The following is a 26887-nucleotide window of genomic DNA, read 5'->3' on the forward strand; positions in this document are numbered from 1 at the left end:
ATATATATATATATTTATTTATATTTATATATATAAAGTATACAATATAATTTATATCATTAAATAATATATACAAAATATTTTATATTAATAATCAAAGTATGCAAAAAAGATTTATACAAAAATAATTTGTATAAATACTTTAGACAAAATAATATAAAAATATAAATTATACTGAATAATTTATATAAATAAATAATTTATACCAGCTTATTCATATAATTTTTTTTTTTTTTTTTACAAAAATGATTTATATAAATAAAAATATAAATTATATTGAATAATTGATATAAAATTATATATATATATATATATATATATATATATATATATATATATATATATATATATATATATATATATATATATATATATATATATATATAATTTTATATAAATAATTTATTTATATCAATTATTCAGTATAATTTATATTTTTATTTATATAAATCATTTTTGTAAAAAAAAAGATTTATACAAAAATATATATATTTATAAATTTATAAATATTTATAAATATTTATAATAAGATTTATACAAAAATGATTTATATAAATAAATACTTTAGACAAAATAATTTATATAAAAGTATAATTTATAAGAAAATAATTTATATAAATAAATAATGTATACAATATAATTAAATAATGTGTACAAAATATTTTATATAATCAAATAATTTATGCAAAATAATTGATATAAATAAATAATTTATGCAAAATAATTTATATAAATAAATAATGTATACCAAATATTTTATATTAATAAATAATTTATGCAAAATATTTTATACATATATATATAAAAAAAAAAAGATTTCTACAAAAATAATTTAGAATAATTTATATAAACAACATATTTCTACAAACAAATTTTATACAAATAAATAATTTATACAAGATATTTATATTGATAAACAGTGTGTGCAAAATTATTTATGTACATAAATAAATAATGCAATATAATTTATATAATTAAATAATTTATACAAAATATTTTATATAGAAAAAGATTTATACAAAAATAATTTAAATAAATAAATACTTTAGGCAAAATAATTTATATAAAAATATAATTTATACTAAAATAATTTAAATAATTCATACAAGATAATTATATTAATAAATAATTTATACAAAAACATATTTAATTAATACCAAATACAAATAATAAATGTAAGTTAATTTGAACAAAAGACATTTTTATTTGTGTTAGACATGACACCCCCGTTGTGTTTTTATTCCCCTCCCCCCAGAAACGTGGATCGTTCGGACGCCTCGGCGGTCCATTTACACGACTTTCAAAGGTTCCTACAACACGAGCAACAGGTGAGGAGAACTGAGTTGCTTGGCGTCTTGTTTCCCGAGTGGAATAATCCCGGATTCCGATTAAATCCGTGTGTGTCGGGATCATTCGCTCCTCCGGGATCTTGCGGAGCCGGGGGCTTTTACAAGATAAAGGATTCCGTGTGAATCTTATTATCTGACGCCGGATAAAATCGTGGCATAAATACAATTCCCCTCCGGGGGGGGCGACGCGGAGGGGGACGCTGGGAGTTTATGTCTTTTTCTTTTTAATTGCCCCCCCCCCCCCCCCGGGGGGCCCTCATATCACCTCCTGATCATCATATTTATATATTTGATAATGAAGCCCAACTGAATTAAATTATAAATCAGCGTAATCAGGGGGGGGGGGGGGAATCACATGATACAAATGTTATAAATGGAGTAAAATAAGTATTTGATCCCCATAGTAGTTGGGGGGGGGGGGGGTTCTGACACATAACGCTCATACATCTTTGGGGGGGGGATTTTTTCTGACACATAACGCTCATACATCTTTGGGGGGGGGGTTTTTCTGACACATAACGCTCATACATCTTGGGGGGGGGGGGATTTTTTCTGACACATAACGCTCATACATCTTTGGGGGGGGGGTTTTTTCTGACACATAACGCTCATACATCTTGGGGGGGGGATTTTTTCTGACACATAACGCTCATACATCTTTGGGGGGGGGGGATTTTTTCTGACACATAACGCTCATACATCTTTGGGGGGGGGGATTTTTTCTGACACATAATGCTCATACATCTTTGGGGGGGGGGATTTTTTCTGACACATAGTGCTCATACATCTTTGGGGGGGGGATTTTTTCTGACACATAGTGCTCATACATCTTTGGGGGGGGATTTTTTCTGACACATAGTGCTCATACATCTTTGGGGGGGGATTTTTTCTGACACATAGTGCTCATACATCTTTGGGGGGGGATTTTTTCTGACACATAGTGCTCATACATCTTTTGGGGGGGGGGTTCTGACACATAATGCTCATACATCTTTGGGGGGGGGGATTTTTTCTGATACATAATGCTCATACATCTTTGGGGGGGGGGGATTTTTTCTGACACATAACTCTCATACATCTTTTGGGGGGGGGGGGTTCTGACACATAACGCTCATACATCTTTGGGGGGGGAATTTTTCTGACACATAACGCTCATACATCTTGGGGGGGGGGGGATTTGCTGACACATAACTCTCATACATCTTGGGGGGGGGGGAATTTTTCTGACACATAACGCTCATACATTTGGGGGGGGGGGGGTGCGATTTGTCATGTCGGCCCTCCCTGGGCTCTAGATGTTCTTGTCCCGGCACAGGAACCATCCTGCACTCCAGACCTCACTGGCGCCATCTTCTGACCAATCTTTGTATTGCGGCCTCAATCCTTCGGCTCCGCGCCTCGCGGCCGTCGCACAACAAGTTCTCCTGAAACTCTTCTGTTGTAGCGAAATGTTTGTTGTGTTGATCTCTCATATGAACCTGAAGAGCGAGAAACAAAAGACGTCATGTAAATGACAGAACAGGGCGTGTCTTTGTGGTTGGCGGATTTGAATATTCTGCTTCCCTTTATTGTACAGGGAGGGGGAGGGAGAGCTCCCTCTATTGTACAGGGAGGGGGGGAACTCCCTCTATTGTACAGGGAGGAGGGGGGAGAGCTCCCTCTATTGTACAGGGAGGGGGGAGCTCCCTCTATTGTACATGGAGGATGGGGGGAGAGAGCTCCCTCTATTGTACAGGGAGAAGGGGGGGGGGGGGGAGCTCCCTCTATTGTACAGGGGGGGGGGGGGGAGAGCTCCCTATATTGTACAGGGAGGGGGGGGAGAGCTCCCTCTATTGTACAGGGAGGAGGGGGGGGAGCTCCCTCTATTGTACAGGGAGGAGGGGGGGAGAGCTCCCTCTATTGTACAGGGAGGAGGGGGGGAGAGAGCTCCCTCTATTGTACAGGGAGAAGGGGGGGGGAGAGCTCCCTCTATTGTACAGGGAGGAGGGGGGGAGCTCCCTCTATTGTACAGGGCGGAGGGGGGGGAGAGCTCCCTCTATTGTACAGGGAGGAGGGGGGGAGAGCTCCCTCTATTGTACAGGGAGGAGGGGGGGAGAGCTCCCTCTATTGTACAGGGAGGAGGGGGGGAGAGCTCCCTTTGTTGTACAGGGAGGAGGGGGGAGCTCCCTCTATTGTACAGGGAGGAGGGGGGGAGAGCTCCCTCTATTGTACAGGCAGGAGGGGGGGAGAGCTCCCTCTATTGTACAGGGAGGAGGGGGGGAGAGCTCCCTCTATTGTACAGGGAGGAGGGGGGGGGAGAGCTCCCTCTATTGTACAGGGAGGAGGGGGGGAGAGCTCCCTCTATTGTACAGGGAGGAGGGGGGGGAGAGCTCCCTCTATTGTACAGGGAGGAGGGGGGGGAGAGCTCCTTCTATTGTACAGGGAGGAGGGGGGGAGAGCTCCCTCTATTGTACAGGGAGGAGGGGGGGAGAGCTCCCTCTATTGTACAGGGAGGAGGGGGAGAGAGCTCCCTCTATTGTACAGGGAGGAGGGGGGGAGAGCTCCCTCTATTGTACAGGGAGGAGGGGGGGAGAGCTCCCTCTGTTGTACAGGGAGGAGGGGGGGGAGAGCTCCTTCTATTGTACAGGGAGGAGGGGGGGAGAGCTCCTTCTATTGTACAGGGAGGAGGGGGGGAGAGCTCCCTCTATTGTACAGGGAGGAGGGGGGGGGAGAGCTCCTTCTATTGTACAGGGAGGAGGGGGGGAGCTCCCTCTATTGTACAGGGAGGAGGGGGGAGAGCTCCCTTTATTATACAGGGAGGAGGAGGGGGGGAGAGCTCCCTCTATTGTACAGGGAGGAGGGGGGGGAGCTCCCTCTATTGTACAGGGAGGAGGGGGGGAGAGCTCCCTCTATTGTACAGGGAGGGGGGGGGGGGAGAGCTCCCTCTATTGTACAGGGAGGAGGGGGGGGGAGAGCTCCCTCTATTGTACAGGGAGGAGGGGGGGAGAGCTCCCTCTATTGTACAGGGAGGAGGGGGGAGAGCTCCCTCTATTGTACAGGGAGGAGGGGGGGAGAGCTCCCTCTATTGTACAGGGAGGGGGGAGAGCTCCTTCTATTGTACAGGGAGGAGGGGGGGGGGCTCCCTCTATTGTACAGGGAGGAGGGGGGGGAGAGCTCCCTCTATTGTACAGGGAGGAGGGGGGGAGAGCTCCCTCTATTGTACAGGGAGGGGGGAGAGCTCCCTCTATTGTACAGGGAGGAGGGGGGGAGCTCCCTCTATTGTACAGGGAGGAGGGGGGGAGAGCTCCCTCTATTGTACAGGGAGGGGGGGGGGAGAGCTCCCTCTATTGTACAGGGAGGAGGGGGGAGAGCTCCCTCTATTGTACAGGGAGGAGGGGGAGAGAGCTCCCTCTATTGTACAGGGAGGAGGAGGGGAGAGCTCCCTCTATTGTACAGGGAGGAAGGGGGTGGGGAGCTCCCTCTATTGTACAGGGAGGAGGGGGGAGCTCCCTCTATTGTACAGGGAGGAGGGGGGGAGAGCTCCCTCTATTGTACAGGGAGGAGGGGGAGAGCTCCCTCTATTGTACAGGGAGGAGGGGGGGGGAGCTCCCTCTATTGTACAGGGAGGAGGGGGGGAGAGATCTCCCTCTATTTTACAGGGAGGAGGGGAGGGGAGAGCTCCCTCTATTGTACAGGGAGGAGGGGGGGGAGCTCCCTCTATTGTACAGGGAGGAGGGGGGGAGAGCTCCCTCTATTGTACAGGGAGGAGGGGGGGAGAGCTCCCTCTATTGTACAGGGAGGAGGGGGGGAGAGCTCCCTCTATTGTACAGGGAGTAGGAGGGGGGGGAGATCTCCCTCTCCCTCTATTTTACAGGGAGGAGGGGAGGGGAGAGCTCCCTCTATTGTACAGGGAGGAGGGGGGAGAGCTCCCTCTATTGTACAGGGAGGAGGGGGGGGAAGTACCTCTATTGTACAGGGAGGGGGGGGAGAGCTCCCTCTATTGTACAGGGAGGAGGGGGGGAGAGCTCCCTCTATTGTACAGGGAGGAGGGGGGAGAGCTCCCTCTATTGTACAGGGAGGAGGGGGGGAGAGCTCCCTCTATTGTACAGGGAGGAGGGGGGGAGAGCTCCCTCTATTGTACAGGGAGTAGGAGGGGGGGGAGATCTCCCTCTATTGTACAGGGAGGAGGGGGGGGCTCCCTCTATTGTACAGGGAGGAGGGGGGGAGAGCTCCCTCTATTGTACAGGGAGGAGGGGGAGAGCTCCCTCTATTGTACAGGGAGGAGGGGGAGGGGGGCTCCCTCTATTGTACAGGGAGGAGGGGGGGGAGAGCTCCCTCTATTGTACAGGGAGGAGGGGGAGAGCTCCCTCTATTGTACAGGGAGGAGGGGGGGGAGAGCTCCCTCTATTGTACAGGGAGGAGGGGGAGAGCTCCCTCTATTGTACAGGGAGGAGGGGGGGAGAGCTCCCTCTATTGTACAGGGAGGAAGGGGGGGGAGGGCTCCCTCTATTGTACAGGAAGGAGGGGGGGAGCTCCCTCTATTGTACAGGGAGGAGGGGGGGAGAGCTCCCTCTATTGTACAGGGAGGAGGGGGGAGAGCTCCCTCTATTGTACAGGGAGGAGGGGGAGAGCTCCCTCTATTGTACAGGGAGGAGGGGGGAGAGCTCCCTCTATTGTACAGGGAGGAGGGGGAGAGCTCCCTCTATTGTACAGGGAGGAGGGGGGGAGCTCCCTCTATTGTACAGGAAGGAGGGGGGGAGCTCCCTCTATTGTACAGGGAGGAAGGGGGGGAGAGCTCCCTCTATTGTACAGGGAGGAGGGGGGGGAGCTTCCTATATTGTACAGGGAGGAGGGGGGGAGAGCTCCCTCTATTGTACAGGGAGGAGGGGGAGAGAGCTCCCTCTATTGTACAGGGAGGAGGGGGGGAGAGCTCCCTCTATTGTACAGGGAGGAAGGGGGTGGGGAGCTCCCTCTATTGTACAGGGAGGAGGGGGGAGCTCCCTCTATTGTACAGGGAGGAGGGGGGGGATTGCTCCCTCTATTGTACAGGGAGGAGGGGGGGGAGAGCTCCCTCTATTGTACAGAGAGGAGGGGGGGAGAGCTCTGCTCAGCCTTCACCAACATTTAAAATTTCCTATGCAAATAAATCCAGAGCGGGCCGCCCAGAGCACGTTTCGTCCCCGGCGTCTACAAAGGGACCTCAACGCCGGCCGTTTATTATCAAGATGCTCCAAGATTAGTCGGTTTTGCATATGAAAATGGAAGGTGGATTTCTGTAGGGGGGGGGTGCGGGGGCCACACACTGACTCCCATTGTCCCGGTATTTGCATGGAATAATTATCTCCGGTTGGGGGGGGGGGGGGGGAATCCAGAGATAGTAAAGCTCCATAGTTACCTCCCGTGTGTTCAACTCACAAGTCTTATTTATATTTCTGTTCTGTGCTCTGAGTGGAGGAGGGGCTGGGGGGGGAGGGGGGGTTGTGCTACTGAAAGGCTAATGAATTCTTTACTGTCACAGCGCGGGAACAAAGAGAGCATAAAGGGGGACTCTAGGGAGACGGCGGAATACATATAAAGTATGTGAACTGTCCGGTTTTGTGATCCTGTTCAGCCACACTTGTGTAGCGCCCTCCTGGTTTAGTGTTTTGGCTCGTGCTGGGATCACAGAGGCGGGGATTGTTTAGTACGGTCTGTTCCAGGCTGGGAGTTCGATTACTTCCCCCTGCCTTTAGTGTAGACAGGGGTCTCCAAACTCTCTGAATGCGGCCCTTTGCTTGCCTTTATCTGGACCTTGGAGCACCATTCTTCCCACTTGCACCAGCAATGGGGCACTACACTTCCCAATGACACCAATGATGGGGCACTACACTTCCCAATGACACCAGCAATGGGGCACTACACCTCTGATTGACACCAAGAATGGGGCACTATTCCTCTCAATGACACCAATGACGAGGCACAATTCCTCCCACTGATACCAATGATGGGGCAAAATTCCTCCCACTGACACCAACGATGGGGCACTATTCCTTCCACTGACACCAGCAATGGGGCGCTGCACCTCGGAGTGACACCGATAATGGAGCACTATTCCTACCAATGACACCAACAATGAGGCACGATTCCTCCCACTGACACCAACGATGGGGCACTATTTCTCCCAATCACACCAACAATAGGGCACTATTCTGGCCACTGACACCAGCAATTGGGCACTACACCTCCGACTGACACCAATGATGGGACACTATTCCTTCCACTGATATTAACGATTCGGCACTATTCCTCCCAAATACCCCAACAATGGAACACTATTCCTCCCGCTGACACCAGCAATGGGGCACTACACCTCCGACTGACACCAAGAATGGGGCACTATTTCTTCCAATGACACCAATGATGAGGCAGTATTTCTCCAATACCAACGATGGGACACTATTCCTCCCACTGACACCAATGACAGGACATTATTTCTCCCAATGACACCAACGATGGGACACTATTCCTCCAATACCAATGATGGGACACTATTCCTCCAATACCAATGATGGGACACTATTCCACCAATACCAATGATGGGACACTATTCCTCCAATACCAATGATGGGACACTATTCCTCCAATACCAATGATGGGACACTATTCCTCCAATACCAATGATGGGACACTATTCCTCCAATACCAATGATGGGACACTATTCCTCCAATACCAATGACAGGACATTATTTCTCCCAATGACACCAATAATGGGACACTATTCCTCCAATACTAACGATGGGACACTATTCCTCCAATACCAATGATGGGACACTATTCCTCCAATACCAATGATGGGACACTATTCCCACCCCTACTGACCAGAGGTGGTACATCTCTTTTTTTGCTCCCACTGATGGTGGGACATTTTTTCCTCCGGGGGACCCACAGTTCGGCCCCCTTAACGTCTGAAGGATAATAAACTGGCCCTTTGTTTAGAAAGTTTGGAGACCCCTCCTCTAGCAGAAGCTTCTAGAGCTTAGGGAAGGAGAATTTTAAATCTTGCGGCCTGAATATTTAGTAGGGCCCAACCAATCCCTGGTGAGGTGTGCCCAGATGGGGGCGGGGCTGCTCTTAAATAGTCTCTCTGCTCAATGTAAGTTCCACTCTCTCTCTCTCTCTGCCGACTTCCGATTCCGACTTATACGGTAAGATTTTAAACTGGTGGATGTTGAGGAACGTCTTGAAAGGATTATTGAATCTTCTTTGTCCTTCCGTGTTTCCTGAAGGAATCCTCAGCCCAGGATTTGAATAAAGTCTGCGAGCGGATGACGAAGTTTATCGATGACACGATGAGGGAGACGGCGGAGCCCTTTCTTTACGTAGATGAGGTGAGCTGCGCCAAGATTTAAAGTTGATTTGATTGTTTTTTGAGTAGAGGGGGGAGGGGGGAGGGACCTAAAGCCCAAATCAAATCCCAACTTTCCTTTCTCTTTATAATCCTTTACTATTATGTTACAATTTTTAACCGACCTTCACTCGGAATTGCCTTAAAGTACCTCTTCCTCTGAATGGAAGCCTGGCTCCTGTTCTCACCCTCCGGTGCTCTGTGCTTGCAGAGCTGAGTAGCAGCCACACCCCTCATCACAAGTGTCCTCCCACAGAATGGCAGAGAAAGAGAGAGGGGGGCGTGTCTGCTCGGGTCTTTTTGTGTTGACTGGACTGTGTGGTCGGCCTCTGGTGCCTACTGCACTGTTACGTTTAGACACACCGAGCAATGGCTATGCCAAGAAAGTAGCGCCCTCCTAGACTGTCAGGTAGATTTACTTCCTTTTCACCTCCTCTGTAATCAGTGGAGCAGTTGCTGATTGCTTTGGACTGATGGGGGAACACTGGTGGCATCTGATGGGGCACACTGGTGGCATCTGATGGGGCACACTGGCGGCATCTGATGGGGCACGCTGGTGGCATCTGATGGGGCACACTGGTGGCAACTGATGGGGCACAGTAGCGGCAATTGATGGGCACACTGGCAGAAATTGATGGGCACAGTAGCGGCAATTGATGGGCACAGTGGTAGAAGATGATGGCCACAGTGGCTGCGTTTGATGGCACAGTGGTAGAAGATGATGGGCACAGTGGCTGCGTTTGATGGCCACAGTTGCTGCGTTTGATGGCACAGTGGTAGAAGACGATGGGCACAGTGGCTGCGTTTGATGGGCACAGTAGCGGCAATTGATGGGCACACTGGCAGAAGATGATGGGCACAGTAGCGGAAATTGATGGGCACAGTAGCGGAAATTGATGGACACAGTGGCTGCGTTTGATGGCACAGTGGTAGAAGATGATGGCCACAGTGGCTGCGTTTGATGGCACAGTGGTAGAAGATGGGCACAGTGACTGCGTTTGATGGGCACAGTGGCTGCGTTTGATGGCACAGTGGTAGAAGATGATGGGCACAGTGGCTGCGTTTGATGGGCACAGTGGCTGCGTTTGATGGCACAGTGGTAGAAGATGATGGGCACAGTGGCTGCGTTTGATGGGCACAGTAGCGGCAATTGATGGGCACAGTGGTGACAATTAAAGGGCACAGTGGTAACAATTAAAGGGCACAGTGGCGACAATTGATGGGCACAGTGGCTGCGTTTGATGGCACAGTGCTGACAATTGATGGGCACAGTGGCTGCGTTTGATGGGCACAGTGGTGCCAATTGATGGGCACAGTGGCTGCGTTTGATGGGCACAGTGGTGACAATTGATGGGCACAGTGGCTGCGTTTGATGGCACAGTGGTGACAATTGATGGGCACAGTGGCTGCGTTTGATGGCACAGTGGCTGTGTTTGATGGCACACTGGCAGAAGATGATGGGTACAGTGGCTGCGTTTGATGGGTACAGTGGCAATTGATGGTTTTTTTTTTCAGTTTGTTTGCACCCCCCCAAAAAATTTGAGCACCAGCCGCCACTGGCCAATACCCTTCTCTCTTTAATGAGGACATCTTATTCTCCTTCTTTATGTCTTTGCATCTTTTACAGTTCCTGACCTACTTATTTTCCAAAGAGAACAGCATCTGGGATGAGAAATACGATGAAATCGCCGTCCAGAATATGAATAATCCTCTGTCGCATTATTGGATCGCTTCCTCGCACAACACGTGAGTAATGATGGGACTTCAACCCTCCGGGCAACCCCGGTATATCGCATGTGAATGCATCGGGGATTCTTCTAAACATAATAATAAGAAAATTCTGAACCTGAACTCCGATAATTTTCTGTATTAAACGCTCACGTTGGTCCAGAATGACGCGATGTAAGTATGAAAATCTCATACCTGATTGGCTGCTGGAGAAGGTGGCAATACTTTGGCGATACCTCAGTGATGGCGCCGATCTTCTGGGTGAATAAAGCTTTACCTTGGCAATGCATAAACCACATGATAAATCAGTCAGAGGTTTTCGGTAGGTACCTACTGTTATTAGTATGTGGTGCCACCAGCCAGGAAACATTTGGTTGTCTGTAGAATTCTCAAAAGAACCGACTACTTCTGGGCTTGTATAAGAATCTGAATATTCAGCTTAACAGGCTTACTTGTATTCCTACTCCGGTTCCATCTCCTCCATCCCATTCCTCCTCCATCCAATTTTCTCCTCCTTCTCTAGTTCCATCTCCTCCTACCACACAAGGGGGAGACGTGGGACAGGTGGGAGGCAGTGAGTTAGGAGGGGGAAGTGGGACAGGAGGGTGAAGTGTCACAGGAGAAGAGTAGCATGACAGGAGGGGGGCAGTGTGACAGTAGGGGGCAGCTGGATGGAAGGGGGCAGCAGGACAGGCGGGTGGCAGTGGAACTGGAGGGGGAAGTGTTATGAAAGGAGGTCAGCGAAACAAAGAGGGGGGCAGCAGGACAGGAGGGGGACAGCAGGACAGAAGGGGGAAGTGTCATGGAAGGCGAGCAGCGGGACAGGTGGGGGGCAGCAGGACAGGAGGGGGAAGTGTCATGGGAGGAAGTTAGTTGGAAAGTTGTGGGATGCAGCAGGAAGGGTGGGGGGGCAGCATCACAGGTTAGAGGCAGTGTCTCAGGTGAGGGGCAGCGGGAAAGGTGGGAGGGAGTGTCACAGGTGGGGGGCAGTGGGAGAGGTGGGAGGGAGTGTCACAGGTGGGGGGCAGTGGGAGAGGTGGGAGGGAGTGTCACGGGTGGGGGCAGTGGGACAGGTGGAAGGGAGTGTCACAGGTGGGGGGAGCGGGACAGGTGGGAGGGAGTGTCACAGGTGGGGGGCAGTGGGACAGGTGGAAGGGAATGTCACAGGTGGGGGGCAGGGGGACAGGTGAGGGGCAGTGTCACAGGTGGGGGTCAGTGGGACAGGTGGAAGTGAGTGTGCCAAGTGGGGGGCAGAGGGACAGGTGAGAGGGAGTGTCACAGGTGGGTGGCAGTGGGACAGGTGGGAGGGAGTGTCACAGGGGGGGGCAGTGGGACAGGTGGGAGGGACTGTCACAGGTGGGGGCAGCGGGACAGGAGGGGGGTGAGCTCCAGGTGGGGGGCAGTGAGACAGGTGGAAGGGAGTGTCACAGGTGGGGGGGCAGCGGGACAGGTGGGAGGGAGTGTCACAGGTGGGGGGAGCAGGACAGGTGGGAGGGAGTGTCACAGGTGGGGGAGCAGGACAGGTGGGAGGGAGTGTCACAGGTGGGGGGCAGTGGGACAGGTGGAAGGGAATGTCACAGGTGGGGGGCAGGGGGACAGGTGAGGGGCAGTGTCACAGGTGGGGGTCAGTGGGACAGGTGGAAGTGAGTGTCCCAAGTGGGGGGCAGAGGGACAGGTGAGAGGGAGTGTCACAGGTGGGTGGCAGTGGGACAGGTGGGAGGGAGTGTCACAGGGGGGGGGGGCAGTGGGACAGGTGGGAGGGACTGTCACAGGTGGGGGCAGCGGGACAGGTGGGGGGAGTGACACAGGTGGGGGGCAGTGAGACAGGTGGAAGGGAGTGTCACAGGTGGGGGGGCAGCGGGACAGGTGGGAGGGAGTGTCACAGGTGGGGGGAGCAGGACAGGTGGGAGGGAGTGTCACAGGTGGGGGAGCAGGACAGGTGGGAGGGAGTGTCACAGGTGGGGGGAGCGGGACAGGTGGGAGGGAGTGTCACAGGTAGGTGGCAGTGGGACAGGTGGGAGGGAGTGTCACAGGTGGGGGGCAGGGGGACAGGTGGAAGTGAGTGTCACAGGTGGGGGGCAGAGGGACAGGTGGGGGGAGTGAGACAGGTGGAAGGGAGTGTCACAGGTGGGGGGCAGTGGGACAGGTGGGAGGGAGTGTCACAGGTGGGGGGAGCGGGACAGGTGGGAGGGAGTGTCACAGGTGGGGGGCAGTGGGACAGGTGAGAGGGAGTGTCACAGGTGGGTGGCAGTGGGACAGGTGGGAGGGAGTGTCACAGGTGGGGGGCAGAGGGTCAGGTGAGAGGGAGTGTCACAGGTGGGGGGCAGTGGGACAGGTGGGAGGGTGTGTCACAGGTGGGGGGCAGTGGGACAGGTGGGAGGGAGTGTCACAGGTGGGGGGCAGTGGGACAGGTGGGGGGAGTGACACAGGTGGGGGGGCAGTGAGACAGGTGGAAGGGAGTGTCACAGGTGGGGGGGCAGCGGGACAGGTGGGAGGGAGTGTCACAGGTGGGGGGCAGTGAGACAGGTGGAAGGGAGTGTCACAGGTGGGGGGAGCAGGACAGGTGGGAGGGAGTGTCACAGGTGGGGGGGCAGCGGGACAGGTGGGAGGGAGTGTCACAGGTGGGGGGAGCAGGACAGGTGGGAGGGAGTGTCACAGGTGGGGGAGCAGGACAGGTGGGAGGGAGTGTCACAGGTGGGGGGAGCGGGACAGGTGGGAGGGAGTGTCACAGGTGGGGGGAGCGGGACAGGTGGGAGGGAGTGTCACAGGTGGGGGGAAGCGAGACAGAGTTATAACATTTAGACTCTTCTGTAAGTTTAGTGGTGACTGGTTCTCTTTAGCTATGAAATAATGTAAAAAAAAAGTACCGGTACACGGCAACAAGTCCTTGCAAAACTTTTTTCAATAAATGTAATTCAATTGCACAGAGCGCCAAACAAAAAGCAAGAAGGTCATGGTGACACTTTTCAGCCTAAATGGCCTTAGTTATAACTATGACTAAGGTCGCTTAGGCTGAAATGCGTCAATGTGATTGTCTTGTTTGTTTGGAGCTACTTTGTTTTTTTAATGAATAAACTTTTGCAAGGACTCGTCGCCGTGTGCCGCTAAATTTTTCAACATTATTATTTGGCGTATGAGCTGACAGGAGCTGTGACCGAGCCCCTAGACAACCCGAGTGGGACGTGGCGGGGGAACAGCCTTATTTTTGCTTCTCTTTAGCTACGGTAGGGAGAGTTCTCCAACCAGCGACCCTGAAAAAATATTGGAAGCCAACGGCTGATTCATCTCGCCAGCATCTGTCAAAATTCGAAAATCCTAATTGCGAGTAGACTGACCCTTTAAATGACTATATAATAAGGGACATCCAGAAACGGGGGATGACAACCCCTCCACACCTGGGCCATTCTTCCCAGCCCTGACCCCTCTTTGTGTTTTCCTGTTTAGGTATTTAACCGGAGACCAGCTGCGCAGCGAGTCCTCCACAGAAGCCTACGTGCGCTGTCTGCGGATGGGATGCAGGTGTATCGAACGTAAGCGTGAAATGATTTCATTGTTATCTAATGGGGAAACTATGCTAATTGTGCCCCCGCTCTCGGTTTCTGGTGATTGTTGCGCAGCCGACGGAGGTTCTGATAGACGTGACCGGAGATAAGGGAGGCCACCAGGCAGAATCAGAACTTGATGGTGGAAGAGTTTACATCGTTTTATATCTCTTTTATTTCTAAATGTGAGGTGTTAAATGGAAAGCAGGATTACAACAGATTTGAAAAATAGCAAAAAAAAAATGGAAACTGCAGACAGTTATTCAGTAACTTACCCCAGAGTGAGCCTTAGCTTTAAAGGACGACTCTACTTTAAAGAGCAGCAATGCGCAAACGTAATGATATATATGTGTGGGTGGGTGGTGGGTGCAGCGGAAGTAACCACTCAGAGTCCGGGTCCAGAGAAACAGAAATATAATGTAACTGAAGTTTGGCAATACAGAACCCAACACAAGGATGGTGGGAGCCCTTCATAATGGCTACATACAGACCTAGGAACCCAACACCAGGGTGGGGGGAGCCCTTCATAATGGGCACAGTAGGTGTACAGACCTAGGAACCCAACACAAGGATGGTGGGAGCCCTTCATATTGGCTACAGTAAGTGTACAGACCTAGGAACCCATCACAAGGATGGTGGGAGCCCTTCATAATGGGCACAGTAGGTGTACAGACCAAGAAACCCAACACAAGGATGGTGGGAGCCCTTCATAATGGGCACAGTAGGTGTACAGACCTAGGAACCCAACACAAGGATGGGGGGAGCCATTCATAATGGGCAAAGTAGGTGTACAGACCTAGGAACCCAACACAAGGATGGTGGGAGCCCTTCATATTGGCTACAGTAGGTATACAGACCTAGGAACCCATCACAAGGATGGTGGGAGCCCTTCATATTGGCTACAGTAGGTATACAGACCTAGGAACCCAACACAAGGATGGTGGGAGCCCTTCATATTGGCTACAGTAGGTATACAGACCTAGGAACCCATCACAAGGATGGTGGGAGCCCTTCATAATGGCTACAGTAGGTGTACAGACCTAGGAACCCAACACAAGGATGGTGGAAGCCCTTCATATTGGCTACAGTAAGTGTACAGACCTAGGAACCCATCACAAGGATGGTGGAAGCCCTTCATAATGGGCACAGTAGGTGTACAGACCTAGGAACCCAACACAAGGATGGTGGGAGCCCTTCATATTGGCTACAGTAGGTATACAGGCCTTGAAACCCAACACAAGGATGGTGGGAGCCCCTTATGATGGCTACAGTAGGTGTACAGACCTAGGAACCCAACACAAGGATGGTGGGAGCCCTTCATAATGGCTACAGTAGGTGTACAGACCTAGGAACCTAACACAAGGATGGTGGGAGCCCTTCATAATGGCTACAGTAGGTGTACAGACCTAGGAACCCATCACAAGGATGGTGGGAGCCCTTCATAATGGCTACAGTAGGTGTACAGACCTAGGAACCCAACACAAGGATGGTGGGAGCCCTTCATAATGGCTACAGTAGGTGTACAGACCTAGAAACCCATCACAAGGATGGTGGAAGCCCTTCAAAATGGGCACAGTAGGTGTACAGACCTAGGAACGCAACACAAGGATGGTGGGAGCCCTTCATAATGGGCACTGTATGTATACACACACCTATGAACTTAGCACAGGGATGGTGGGATCCCTCTTGTTAGGCACAGCAGGTATACAGACCCAGAAAAACCAATACAAAGATGGTGGAAGCCCTTCTTAATGGGCACAGCAGGTGTGCAGACCCAGGAACTTAGCACAGGTATGGCGGGGAGCTCCTCATAATGGGCACAGCAGGTGTATGGTCCTAGGTACCCAATTCAACAATGGCAAGAGCCCCTTTATAATGAACCCAGAAGGTGCGCAGACCCTGGAGACCCTGGAGCTCATTGCAGAGATTTGGGGGGGGGGGGGGGGGGGGTAACACTCCATCATACTTATAAGTAGAAGTTTTAAAAACAGATAGTCAGTCAGTCACCACTTAACGGAAAACACATTTTTCAGCCAAAGTCATCTTTGCGCTTATCTCAGTGTAATGGTTTTCTCTCTCTCTCCTCTCTCCAGTGGACTGCTGGGACGGTCCTGACGGAAAGCCAATAATTTATCACGGATGGACAAGAACAACGAAAATTAAATTTGAGGATGTGGTGCAAGCTATTAAAGATCACGCATTTGTCACCTCTGAGTGAGTCCGCGATGCAACACTTAAGTAACCGTATGACCTCGACGCGATAAAAGAGAAAAAAGGCCAGAGCTAAACTAACCGCTATTATTATTTTACCACATAGACCTACCTGAGTTATTTAGTCCTTTATGAGCCTTACCAGGCTGGCCGTGCTTTATTTCACACTCCATATAAATAGCAGGTGAATAACAAGGGCCAACCGGAGAAAGGAGATTACACCGGCGTCGCAGAAAGGATTTTATTTATTTCACTGTAAGAACTGGTCAGATTAGGGAATTTATGACCGACGACGGTGATGGCGGATTCAGCAGAAGATTCTAAGCCTGGCCTGAATATATATATATATATAAGAAAAAAAATGTATATATATATATATATGAATCAATATTTATATAAAAGTCCAAAATTATATATAGAAAGAAAGAAAAAAAGAAATGTGTGTGTATGTGTATATATATATATATATATATATATATATATATAAAAATGTCCAAACATTTATATAGACAAATAAAGAGAATATATATTTATATAAAAGTCCAGAAATATAGATATATATACATAAAGAAAGAAAGAATGATGTATATATATATATTTATGGATACACATTGATACCAAATACATATTAATATATGTATCGATGTGTATCCATATATATATATAAAAGTCCAAAAATATATATAAACAAAGAAAGGAAGAATATTATATGTATCAATATGTTTATAAAAGTCCAAAGGTGTGTATATATATATATAAAGAAAAAATTAAATATATGATCAATATGTATCAATTTGTAAATAAATGTCCAAATATATATAAACAAAAAAAATGTAAATATATATCACTATAGGCCAGATTCTCGTATACTGGCGTAAAACTATGCGGGCGTAACGTATCTCGTTTACACTACGCGGCCGCAAGTTTTATGGGCAAGTGCTTGATTCACAAAGCACTTGCCTGTAAAGTTGCGGCGGCGTAGCGTAAATCCTCCGTCGCAAGCCCGCCTAATTTAAATGATCCGGGTAGTGGGCGATCATTTAAATTAGGCGCGTTCCCGTGCCGATCGTACTGCGCATGTGTCGTCCCTAAAATTTCCTGACGTGCATTGCGCTAAATGACGTGGCAAGGACGTCATTGGTTTTGACGTTAACGTAAATGGCGTCCAGCGCCATTCACGGACGACTTACGCAAACGACGTACATTTTTAAATTTTGATGCGGGAACGACGGCCATACTTAACATTGGTTGCCCCTCATATAGCAGGGGCAACTTTACGCGTCGCAAATGCTACTGAAACGTCGTAAATTCACTGCGTCGACTGCGCGTACGTTCGGTAATCTCGCGTAAATAGCTACGACGGGGAAAACGACGTCGGCAACACCTAGTGGCGGGAAAAAAAATTGCATCTAAGATCCGACAGCGTAAGAGCCTTACGCCTGTCAGATCTAATGGATATCTATGCGTAACTGATTCTAAGAATCAGTCGCATAGATACGCCGGCCCAGATTAGGACTTACGACGGCGCAAATGGCGTTGCGCCGTCGTAAGCCTTTTGAGAATCTGGCCCTATGTATATAAAAGTCCAAACATGTGTATAAACAAATAAAGAAAATATATATACGCTATATTACCAAAAGTATTGGGACGCCTGCCTTCACAAGCAACATGAACATAAGTTTGGATGTTAATAAAAATAAAAAGTATCCCAGACACGGTACTCAGTTGTTCTTCGTCTCATTCAGGTACCCGGTCATCCTCTCCATAGAGGAACACTGCAATGTAGAGCAGCAGAGGTACATGGCCAAGGTGTTCAAGGAGGTCTTCGGAGATCTTCTGCTGACCAAACCCACCGAAGCGAGCGCCGACCAACTGCCCTCACCCACCCAGCTGAAGGAGAAGATCATCATCAAGGTAAAGCTGCACCAACATCTAATGGGAATAGAAATGGTAGTGTGCCATTTTATTCCCTAGGGTGTCTGCTAAAAAAATATATATATAATGTTTGGGGGGTTCTGAGTATTATTGTTTGATGGGCGGAGCTTAGGAAACGAAACAGCGCACGGTTTGGCTTTACATCTTCCTGTGACTTTTGATTGCAGCACAAAAAACTGGGACCCAAAGGAGATTACGTCACCAATGCAGACGACAGCAAGGAGGAGACCAAACTGCAGGGGGAGCTCTACATGTGGGACCCCATCGATCAGGTAATCCCCTTCTCTTTAGATTGGGTCTTCCCTGGTTTTTTTTTTTTTTTTTTTAATATGAAAACTTTAAATATAACTTTTTTTTTCAAAGGATCGGTCCAATCAGAAGTGAGATTTCAGGGGAGGTCTTGGATCTGCACTTTATGAGAGGTTCCCACTGTCCCTTTAAGAGGTTGTTAACCTTCCCAGCGGTGTGATCACTGTGATTGGCTCCTGTAGCAATCACATGATCAGAAAGTGGGCAGACCAAAATGCAGACTGTGGGCGGAGTTGACACATCACATGACATGAGCTGTGGTCATGGCTCCCAGGCTCCAGCTCGTGTCATGTGATGTGTCAACTCCGCCCACAGTCTGCATTTTTGGCCTGCCCACTTTCCGGGTGAGCATGCTCAAATCTGGCACGCTTTACGGGTTTCGTCCCGAGGAGGCCGCCGGCCTCTGAATATGCAGGGACCGCCCACTAGCCGACAGGATCCCGGCAATGGATGCCTTTTTAAGTTACTGCGCATGTGCTGTTTGATGTTGTAATCCCGGGACATAGCCCAGGACACAGGATCTGTTATCAGGGGGTCAGGAATGCAGGACTATCCCTGTAAATCCGGGACAATTGGCAGCAATCCTGGGAGATAGCCCAGGACACAGGATCTGTTATCAGGGGGTCAGGATGCGGAACTATCCCTGCAAATCCGGGACAATTGGAAGCAATCCTGGAACATAGCCCAGGACACAGGATCTGTTTAAAGAGGGTCAGGATGCGGGACTATCCATGTGAATCCGGGACAATTGGCAGCAATCCTGGGACATAGTCGAGGACACAGGATCTGCTGACAAAAGGCCATGATGCAGGGCTATCCCTGCTAATCCGGGACAATTGGAAGCAGTCCTGGGAGATAGTCAAGGACACAGGGACTGTTATCAGGGGGTCAGGATGCGGGACTATCCCTGCTAATCCGGGACAATTTGTAGCAATCCTGGGGCATAGCCCAGGACATAGGATTTGTTGACAGGGGGTCAGGATGCGGGACTGTCCCTGAAAATTCGGGACAATTGGAAGCAGTCCTGGGAGATAGCCAAGGACACAAAGTCTGTTGAAAGAGGGCCAGGATGCAGGACTATCCCTGCAAATCCGGGACAATTGGCAGCAATCCTGGGACATAGTCGAGGACACAGAATCTGTTGACAAAAGTCCATGATGCAGGGCTATCCCTGCTAATCCGGGACAATTGGCAGCAATCCTGGGACATAGTCGAGGACACAGAATCTGTTGACAAAAGTCCATGATGCAGGGCTATCCCTGCTAATCCGGGACAATTGGTAGCAATCCTGGAACATAGCCCAGGACATAGGATTTGTTGACAGGGGGTCAGGATGCGGGACTATCCCTGAAAATTTGGGACAATTGGAAGCAGTCCTGGGACATAGTGGATTACAGGCTCTTATCCATCTTGTGATTTTTCATACAATCTTCTCCTATGTGCTGCACTTAGTTGGCGCCCTCTGCTGTTTCCTTTAGAAGAACGCCTATTGGAATCTGATCATATGACTTGAAATTCACAGCTGTCATTTTTAATATCCTGTTTATGTGACTTTTATTTCTGTTATAGAAATGGTCTGTTCGATATTGCGCAATCGCCGGCGATCGGCTTTCCTATGGCGATGAAATTGAGCAAATTACAGAAGAGGGCGCCGCCAAGGTAATCACCGCAAATAAATACGCACTCCCCAGCTATATTACTGTATCAGTACTAGTCTTATACCGGCCACATGCATTACAATCTCCATCATTGGTGTCAGTGGGAGGAATAGTGCCCCATCATTGGTGTCAGTGGGAGGAATAGTGTCCCATCATTGGTGTCAGTGGCAGGAATAGTGCCTCATCATTGGTGTCAGTGGGAGGAATAGTGTCCCATCATTGGTGTCAGTGGGGGGAATAGTGTCCCATCATTGGTGTCAGTGGGAGGAATAGTACTCCATCATTGGTGTCAGTGAGAGGAATAGTGTCCCATCATTGGTGTCAGTGGGAGGAATAGTGTCACATCATTGGTGTCAGTGAGAGGAATAGTGTCCCATCATTGGTGTCAGTGGGAGGAATAGTACTCCATCATTGGTGTCAGTGAGAGGAATAGTGTCCCATCATTGGTGTCAGTGGGAGGAATAGTGTCCCATCATTGGTGTCAGTGAGAGGAATAGTGTCCCATCATTGGTGTCAGTGGGAGGAATAGTGTCCCATCATTGGTGTCAGTGGGAGGAATAGTGTCCCATCATTGGTGTCAGTGAGAGGAATAGTGTCCCATCATTGGTGTCAGTGGGAGGAATAGTGCCCCATCATTGGTGTCAGTGGGAGGAATAGTGTCCCATCATTGGTGTCAGTGGGAGGAATAGTGCCCCATCCTTTTTTTCTCTTCGCACTCACTTCATATCTATTCCCAGCGCTTTCATTTACTTATCTGACACGGAACGCGGCGGAAGTATGAAGGATATGAAATGTTACAATGTAGCAATGATCCAAATAAACACACAGCGCTTTATAAGATTGCACAAGGACATAAGTTGGATGTCGGAGCGCGGCGGTGGCGGTAGTGGCGTCGGCGGCGATAACCTCGGCGTGAATTGTATTTAGTGTCATTCTTCTCTTCTTCCCGTCCCGACCTGTAATTCTCCCTAATCAGCCCTCACTGTCCGCCGCGGCATTTGTGGGCGAAATGCATTGTCCTCAGAGCGCCGACTGCGAGTCGCGGAGACGTTATAAATAAGTACGTGCTCGCATTCCGCCGCCGTTCTTGTGAAGAATGTCGCCAGCGATGTCACAGACGTGCTTTTTATTCCCCAATTTTTTTTATTCCTGTTCTGAATGCGGAGAAAAGAAAGAAAACGAATATCTGCAAAGTGTTAGAACTTCCACCCAACTCCATCCTTCCATAGAAGACGAGGGAAATCCACCATGTGGACCATTCATAGAACATTCGTTAGACGAATGTCACGCGTGGTCATGTGAGCGGAACACATGCAGCCCGTAATTTCTCTAATAGAGTCATCCCATCGGAGACACCTAGTGGGCAAAATGTGGGATTGTTTTCTGAAAGACCTCAGTGAGAAAATAGATCGCATTTTATCTTCTGGTATCAGAGAGACCCATCCCCCATAAAACTCCCTCCCATAGAATATTCACGTGACGTGTCGCAGTCTCTCCTACATGGCGACATATGTTCTCTACGTGTGTATGTATGTATCTATGTATGTATGTCTATGTATGCTGCCTATGTTTATTATATGTTTTATATAATGATCATTGCTGTATAACAAGGTAGTACAGTCAGGGCCGCTGATAGAAATCATGGGGCCCCGTACAGCCTACCTGACAGGGCCCTCTTCAGCTCCACCCCTGGTCCTGCCTTCAGCCCCACCCCTGGCTCCTCCCCAGACCCCGCCTTGAAACTGTCTCCGCAGAACATTACGGCATTGGCGGCATGGGTGGCACTGTCTCTGCAGGCAGCACATGCGTTATGGGCCATAACGCATGTGCTACCTGCATACAGTGGCACCCATGCCGCCAATGCCATATTGTGCTGCAGACAGTGCCACCAATGCCGTAATGTGCTGCAGACAGTGCCACCCATGAAGCTAATGCCATAACGCATGTGCAGCCTGCCGACAGTGCCACCCATACCGCCAATGCCATATTGTGCTGCAGACAGTGCCACCCATGCCGTAATGTGCTGCAGACAGTGCCACCCATGCCGTAATGTGCTGCAGACAGTGCCACCCATGACGCTAATGCCATAACGCATGTGCAGCCTGCCGACAGTGCCACCCATACCGCCAATGCCATATTGTGCTGCAGACAGTGCCACCAATGCCGTAATGTGCTGCAGACAGTGCCACCCATGAAGCTAATGCCATAACGCATGTGCAGCCTGCCGACAGTGCCACCCATACCGCCAATGCCATATTGTGCTGCAGACAGTGCCACCCATGACGCTAATGCCATAACTCATGTGCAGCCTGCCAACAGTGCACCCATACCGCCAATGCCATATTGTGCTGCAGACAGTGCCACCCATGCCGTAATGTGCTGCAGACAGTGCCACCCATGCCGTAATGTGCTGCAGACAGTGCCACCCATGACGCTAATGCCATAACGCATGTGCAGCCTGCCGACAGTGCCACCCATACCGCCAATGCCATATTGTGCTGCAGACAGTGCCACCCATGCCGTAATGTGCTGCAGACAGTGCCACCCATGACGCTAATGCCATAACGCATGTGCAGCCTGCCGACAGTGCCACCCATACCGCCAATGCCATATTGTGCTGCAGACAGTGCCACCCATGCCGCCAATGGCATAATGCCATTGGCAGCATGGGTGGCACTGTCTCTGCAGGCAGCACATGCGTTAGGGCATTAGCGTAATGAGTGGCACTGTCTGCAGCACGTTACGGCATTGGCGGCACGGGTGGCACTGTCTCTGCAGGCAGCACATGCGTTATGGTCCATAACGCATGTGCTACCTGCATATAGTGGCACCCATGCCGCCAATGCCATATTGTGCTGCAGACAGTGCCACCCATGCCGTAATGTGCTGCAGACAGTGCCACCCATGACGCTAATGTCATAACGCATGTGCAGCCTGCCGACAGTGCCACCCATACCAACAATGCCATATTGTGCTGCAGACAGTGCCACCCATGCCACAATGTGCTGCAGACAGTGCCACCCATGACGCTAATGCCATAACGCATGTGCAGCCTGCCAACAGTGCCGCCCATACCACCAATGCCATATTGTGCTGCAGACAGTGCCACCCATGCCGTAATGTGCTGCAGACAGTGCCACCCATGACGCTAATGCCATAACGCATGTGCAGCCTGCCGACAGTGCCACCCATACCGCCAATGCCATATTGTGATGCAGACAGTGCCACCCATGCCGTAATGTGCTGCAGACAGTGCCACCCATGACGCTAATGCCATAACACATCTGCAGCCTGCCAACAGTGCCACCCATACCGCCAATGCCATATTGTGCTGCAGACAGTGCCACCCATGCTGCCAATGGCATAATGCCATTGGCAGCATGGGTGGCACTGTCTCTGCAGGCAGCACATGCGTTAGGGCATTAGCGTAATGGGTGGCACTGTCTGCAGCACATTACGGCATTGGCGGCACGGGTGGCACTGTCTCTGCAGGCAGCACTTGCGTTATGGTCCGTAACGCATGTGCTACCTGCATACAGTGGCACCCATGCCGCCAATGCCATATTGTGCTGCAGACAGTGCCACCCATCCCGTAATGTGCTGCAGACAGTGCCACGCATGACGCTAATGCCATAGCGCATGTGCAGCCTGCCCACAGTGCCACCCATACTGCCAATGCCATATTGTGCTGCAGACAGTGCCACCCATGCCGCCAATGGCATAATGCCATTGGCAGCATGGGTGGCACTGTCTCTGCGGGCAGCACATGCGTTATGGCATTAGCGTCATGGGTGGCACTGTCTGCAGCACATTACGACATTGGCAGCATGGGTGGCACTGTCTCTGCGGGCAGCACATGCGTTATGGCATTAGCGTCATGGGTGGCACTGTCTGCAGCACATTACGACATTGGCGGCACGGGTGGCACTGTCTCTGCAGGCAGCACATGCGTTATGGTCCATAACGTATGTGCTACCTGCATACAGTGGCACCCATGCCGCCAATGTCATATTGTGCTGCAGACAGTCAGCACATGAGTTATGGCATTAGCATCATGGGTGGCACTGTCTGCAGCACAATATGGCATTGGCGGCATGGGTGGCACAAATCGTGTTCAGTCAGGGCTGTGGAGATTTTTTTTTTTACATTAATACGTTTTCTGTGGAGTTTGGCCGGGCCCCCTCTGCTGGCCGGGCCCGGTACAACAGGGCCAGTTGCACTGGCCTATCAGCGGCCCTGAGCACAGTACAAGGGTTGATGGGCGCCGGGATGACCTCGTATTCGCTGCATATTTTGTATTCTCTCTCTGCCTTTCCCTTTCACAGTCTTCGCAAGAGCAACACGTGCAGGAGAAATGGTTCCACGGGAGGATGCAGGAGGGCCGATTCATGGCGGAGCGCCTGCTGCAGGAATACTGCGCCGAGATGGGGGGCAAAGACGGCACTTTCCTGGTGCGGGAGAGCGAGTCGTACCTCAATGATTATACTCTCTCCTTCTGGTATGATCTGTCTAAAGATAAACTACAGGCAACTCATCCTAAGAATAAACTATACAGGTGGCTTGAATATATAGGAAATATCACACACTATATATACTATACTATATACTACACTATATACCACTATACTGTATATTCTGAAGGTTTCAACTTTTACTTTTACTTCGTTTTTTTGCTGTTCAATTTTTCCTTTCTGTAAAATAATGTGGCCAATGAGGGCACTTTTTTTTTTGGCTGCCGATCCGCACCTTCCGATACCCTCCAAGGGTCATTTATAGAAAATCTCCATATTTTCTCTAATATACAGAGTTCCTATATCAACAGCGCCACCTAGTGGCAATAACAAAAATTCCCTAATGTTTTTCTGGAGCTAATAATATAGGAACTACATATATTAGAGAAAATACAGCGATTTTTATTTATTTTTTAATATATACTAAGGCCCGGATTCTCAGTGGAGATACGACGGCGTATCTCCAGATACGCCGTCGTATCTCTGCGTTGCGCCGTCGTATCTATGCGCCTGATTCTTAGAATCAGTTACGCATAGATATCCATTAGATCCGACAGGCGTAAGTCTCTTACGCCGTCGGATCGTAACTGCATTTTTACGCTGGCCGCTAGGTGGCGCTTCCGACGAATTCCGCGTTGAGTATGCAAATTAGCTAGATACACGAATTCCCGAACATACGCCCGGCCGACGCAGTAAAGTTACGCCGTTTACGTTAGGCTTTTCCCGGCGTAATGTTGCCCCTGCTATATGGTGGCGTAAGTGCGGCGTAACAATGTTAAGTATGGCCGTCGTTCCCGCGTCGAAATTTGAAAGTTACGTAGTTTGCGTAAGTCGTCCGTGAATGGGGCTGGACGTCATTTACGTTCATGTCGAAACCAATGACGTCCTTGCGGCGTACTTTGGAGCAATGCACACTGGGAAATTCCACGGACGGCGCATACACCGTTCGGGAAAAACGTCAATCACGTCGGGTCACAGTACATTAACATAAAACACGCCCCCCCTGATCCAAATTTGAATTAGGCGGGCTTACGCCGGCCGATTTACGCTACGCCGCCGCAACTTACGGAGCAAGTGCTTTGAGAATACAGCACTTGCCCGTCTAAGTTGCGACGGCGTAACGTAAATCGGATACGTTATGCCGCCGCAGAGATACGCCGCTGGACGAGAATCTGGCCCATTGTATTCAGAAAAATATCGGAAAATCTCCACAATGGGACAGGTGGCAACAAAATGGGGGCTGCAAGGTCAGATCTAGGGGGGGTGCTGGGCCCAGATTTCAGCGGCGCCCCTCCCCCAGGCCGCTCTGGACACATTGGGGGGGCTAAGCGCTCCTGACCATCATGCTGCGGGGTTCCACAGTGCTTGGGGAAGTAGAATGGTTCGGAGGAGGCTGGCTTTGCCCCGCACTCTATGCGGTGCAGCACCGATCCCCCCTGTGGCTCCCCTGCAGCTGCTGGCCCCTCCTCCTCCCCCTCCTGCTCACTTTGGGTGTTTCAGGGGAGCCACAGGGGGACTAAACTCTGCAAATAAATCGCCCTTGTGTTCTTATCCCCCCCCGGCTGCTCTGAACACATGGGGGGGGGGGGGCTAAGCGCTCCTCCTCCTGACCATCATGCTGCGGGGGTCCCACAGTGCTTGGGGAAGTAGAATGGTTCGGAGGAGGCTGGCTTTGCCCCGCACTCTACAGGGTGCAGCACCGATCCCCCTGTGGCTCCCCTGCAGCTGCTGGCCCTTCCTCCTCCCCCTCCTGCTCACTTTTGATGCTGCAGGGGGATGGAACTCTGCAAATAGACCCCCCTCCAGTGCTGCACCCCCTCACCGATCCCCTGGTGCCCTCTCCCTACCGTGCTGCTGGCCCTCTTCCCCTCCTACCCCTCCCACCACCGGCTACCGCTGTGTCAGAATGGAGAGCGTGTTGGGGGGGAGGGGTACCTGTAAACCTTAGATTTTTACCAGCTCCTTCCTAAAAGATCACAGCAAGCAATCGGTGCTGATCACTCCTGTGTTCATTCATCACTGAAGCATAGTAAGCACAGTTTACTATGCTTCAGTTTGTGAATGAATAGGAGGCTTCTGTTCATTCATCTGCAGCGCAGCTGAGGCTGCAGAGAAAGAGACTGTCAGTCCTCTGTTCCTCTCTCTGTTTCATAGAAGAGACACCAGGGGTCCACCCCCAAAAAAGTAAAAAATAATAAAAATATCAGTTTAAAAAAATATATAAAGTTAAATAAAATAAAAATAAAAACCCATAGAAAGGCCTCATTCACACCGGGCGTA

General features: G+C 49.9%; 1 protein-coding gene across 4 annotated transcripts in view; it reads left to right on the top strand.

The window, feature by feature from the left end:
- The window catches only part of PLCG2 (phospholipase C gamma 2), a 110458-nt gene that overhangs the window by 53794 nt on the left and 29777 nt on the right, over positions 1-26887 (top strand). For 3 of the 4 annotated variants that reach the window (XM_040329585.1, XM_040329583.1, XM_040329584.1), the window contains exons 9-17: positions 1256-1328; positions 8595-8696; positions 10341-10459; positions 13886-13971; positions 16077-16197; positions 17940-18108; positions 18297-18401; positions 20008-20097; positions 24422-24651. In XM_040329585.1, coding sequence (XP_040185519.1) covers positions 1256-1328; positions 8595-8696; positions 10341-10459; positions 13886-13971; positions 16077-16197; positions 17940-18108; positions 18297-18401; positions 20008-20097; positions 24422-24651 — 1095 coding nt within the window. The remainder of the gene's footprint in view (positions 1-1255; positions 1329-8594; positions 8697-10340; positions 10460-13885; positions 13972-16076; positions 16198-17939; positions 18109-18296; positions 18402-20007; positions 20098-24421; positions 24652-26887) is intronic. The other variant, XM_040329586.1, reaches the window with a different exon arrangement.

This window comes from Rana temporaria, chromosome 11 (assembly GCF_905171775.1).
Source record: "Rana temporaria chromosome 11, aRanTem1.1, whole genome shotgun sequence".
Lineage (NCBI taxonomy): Eukaryota > Metazoa > Chordata > Amphibia > Anura > Ranidae > Rana > Rana temporaria.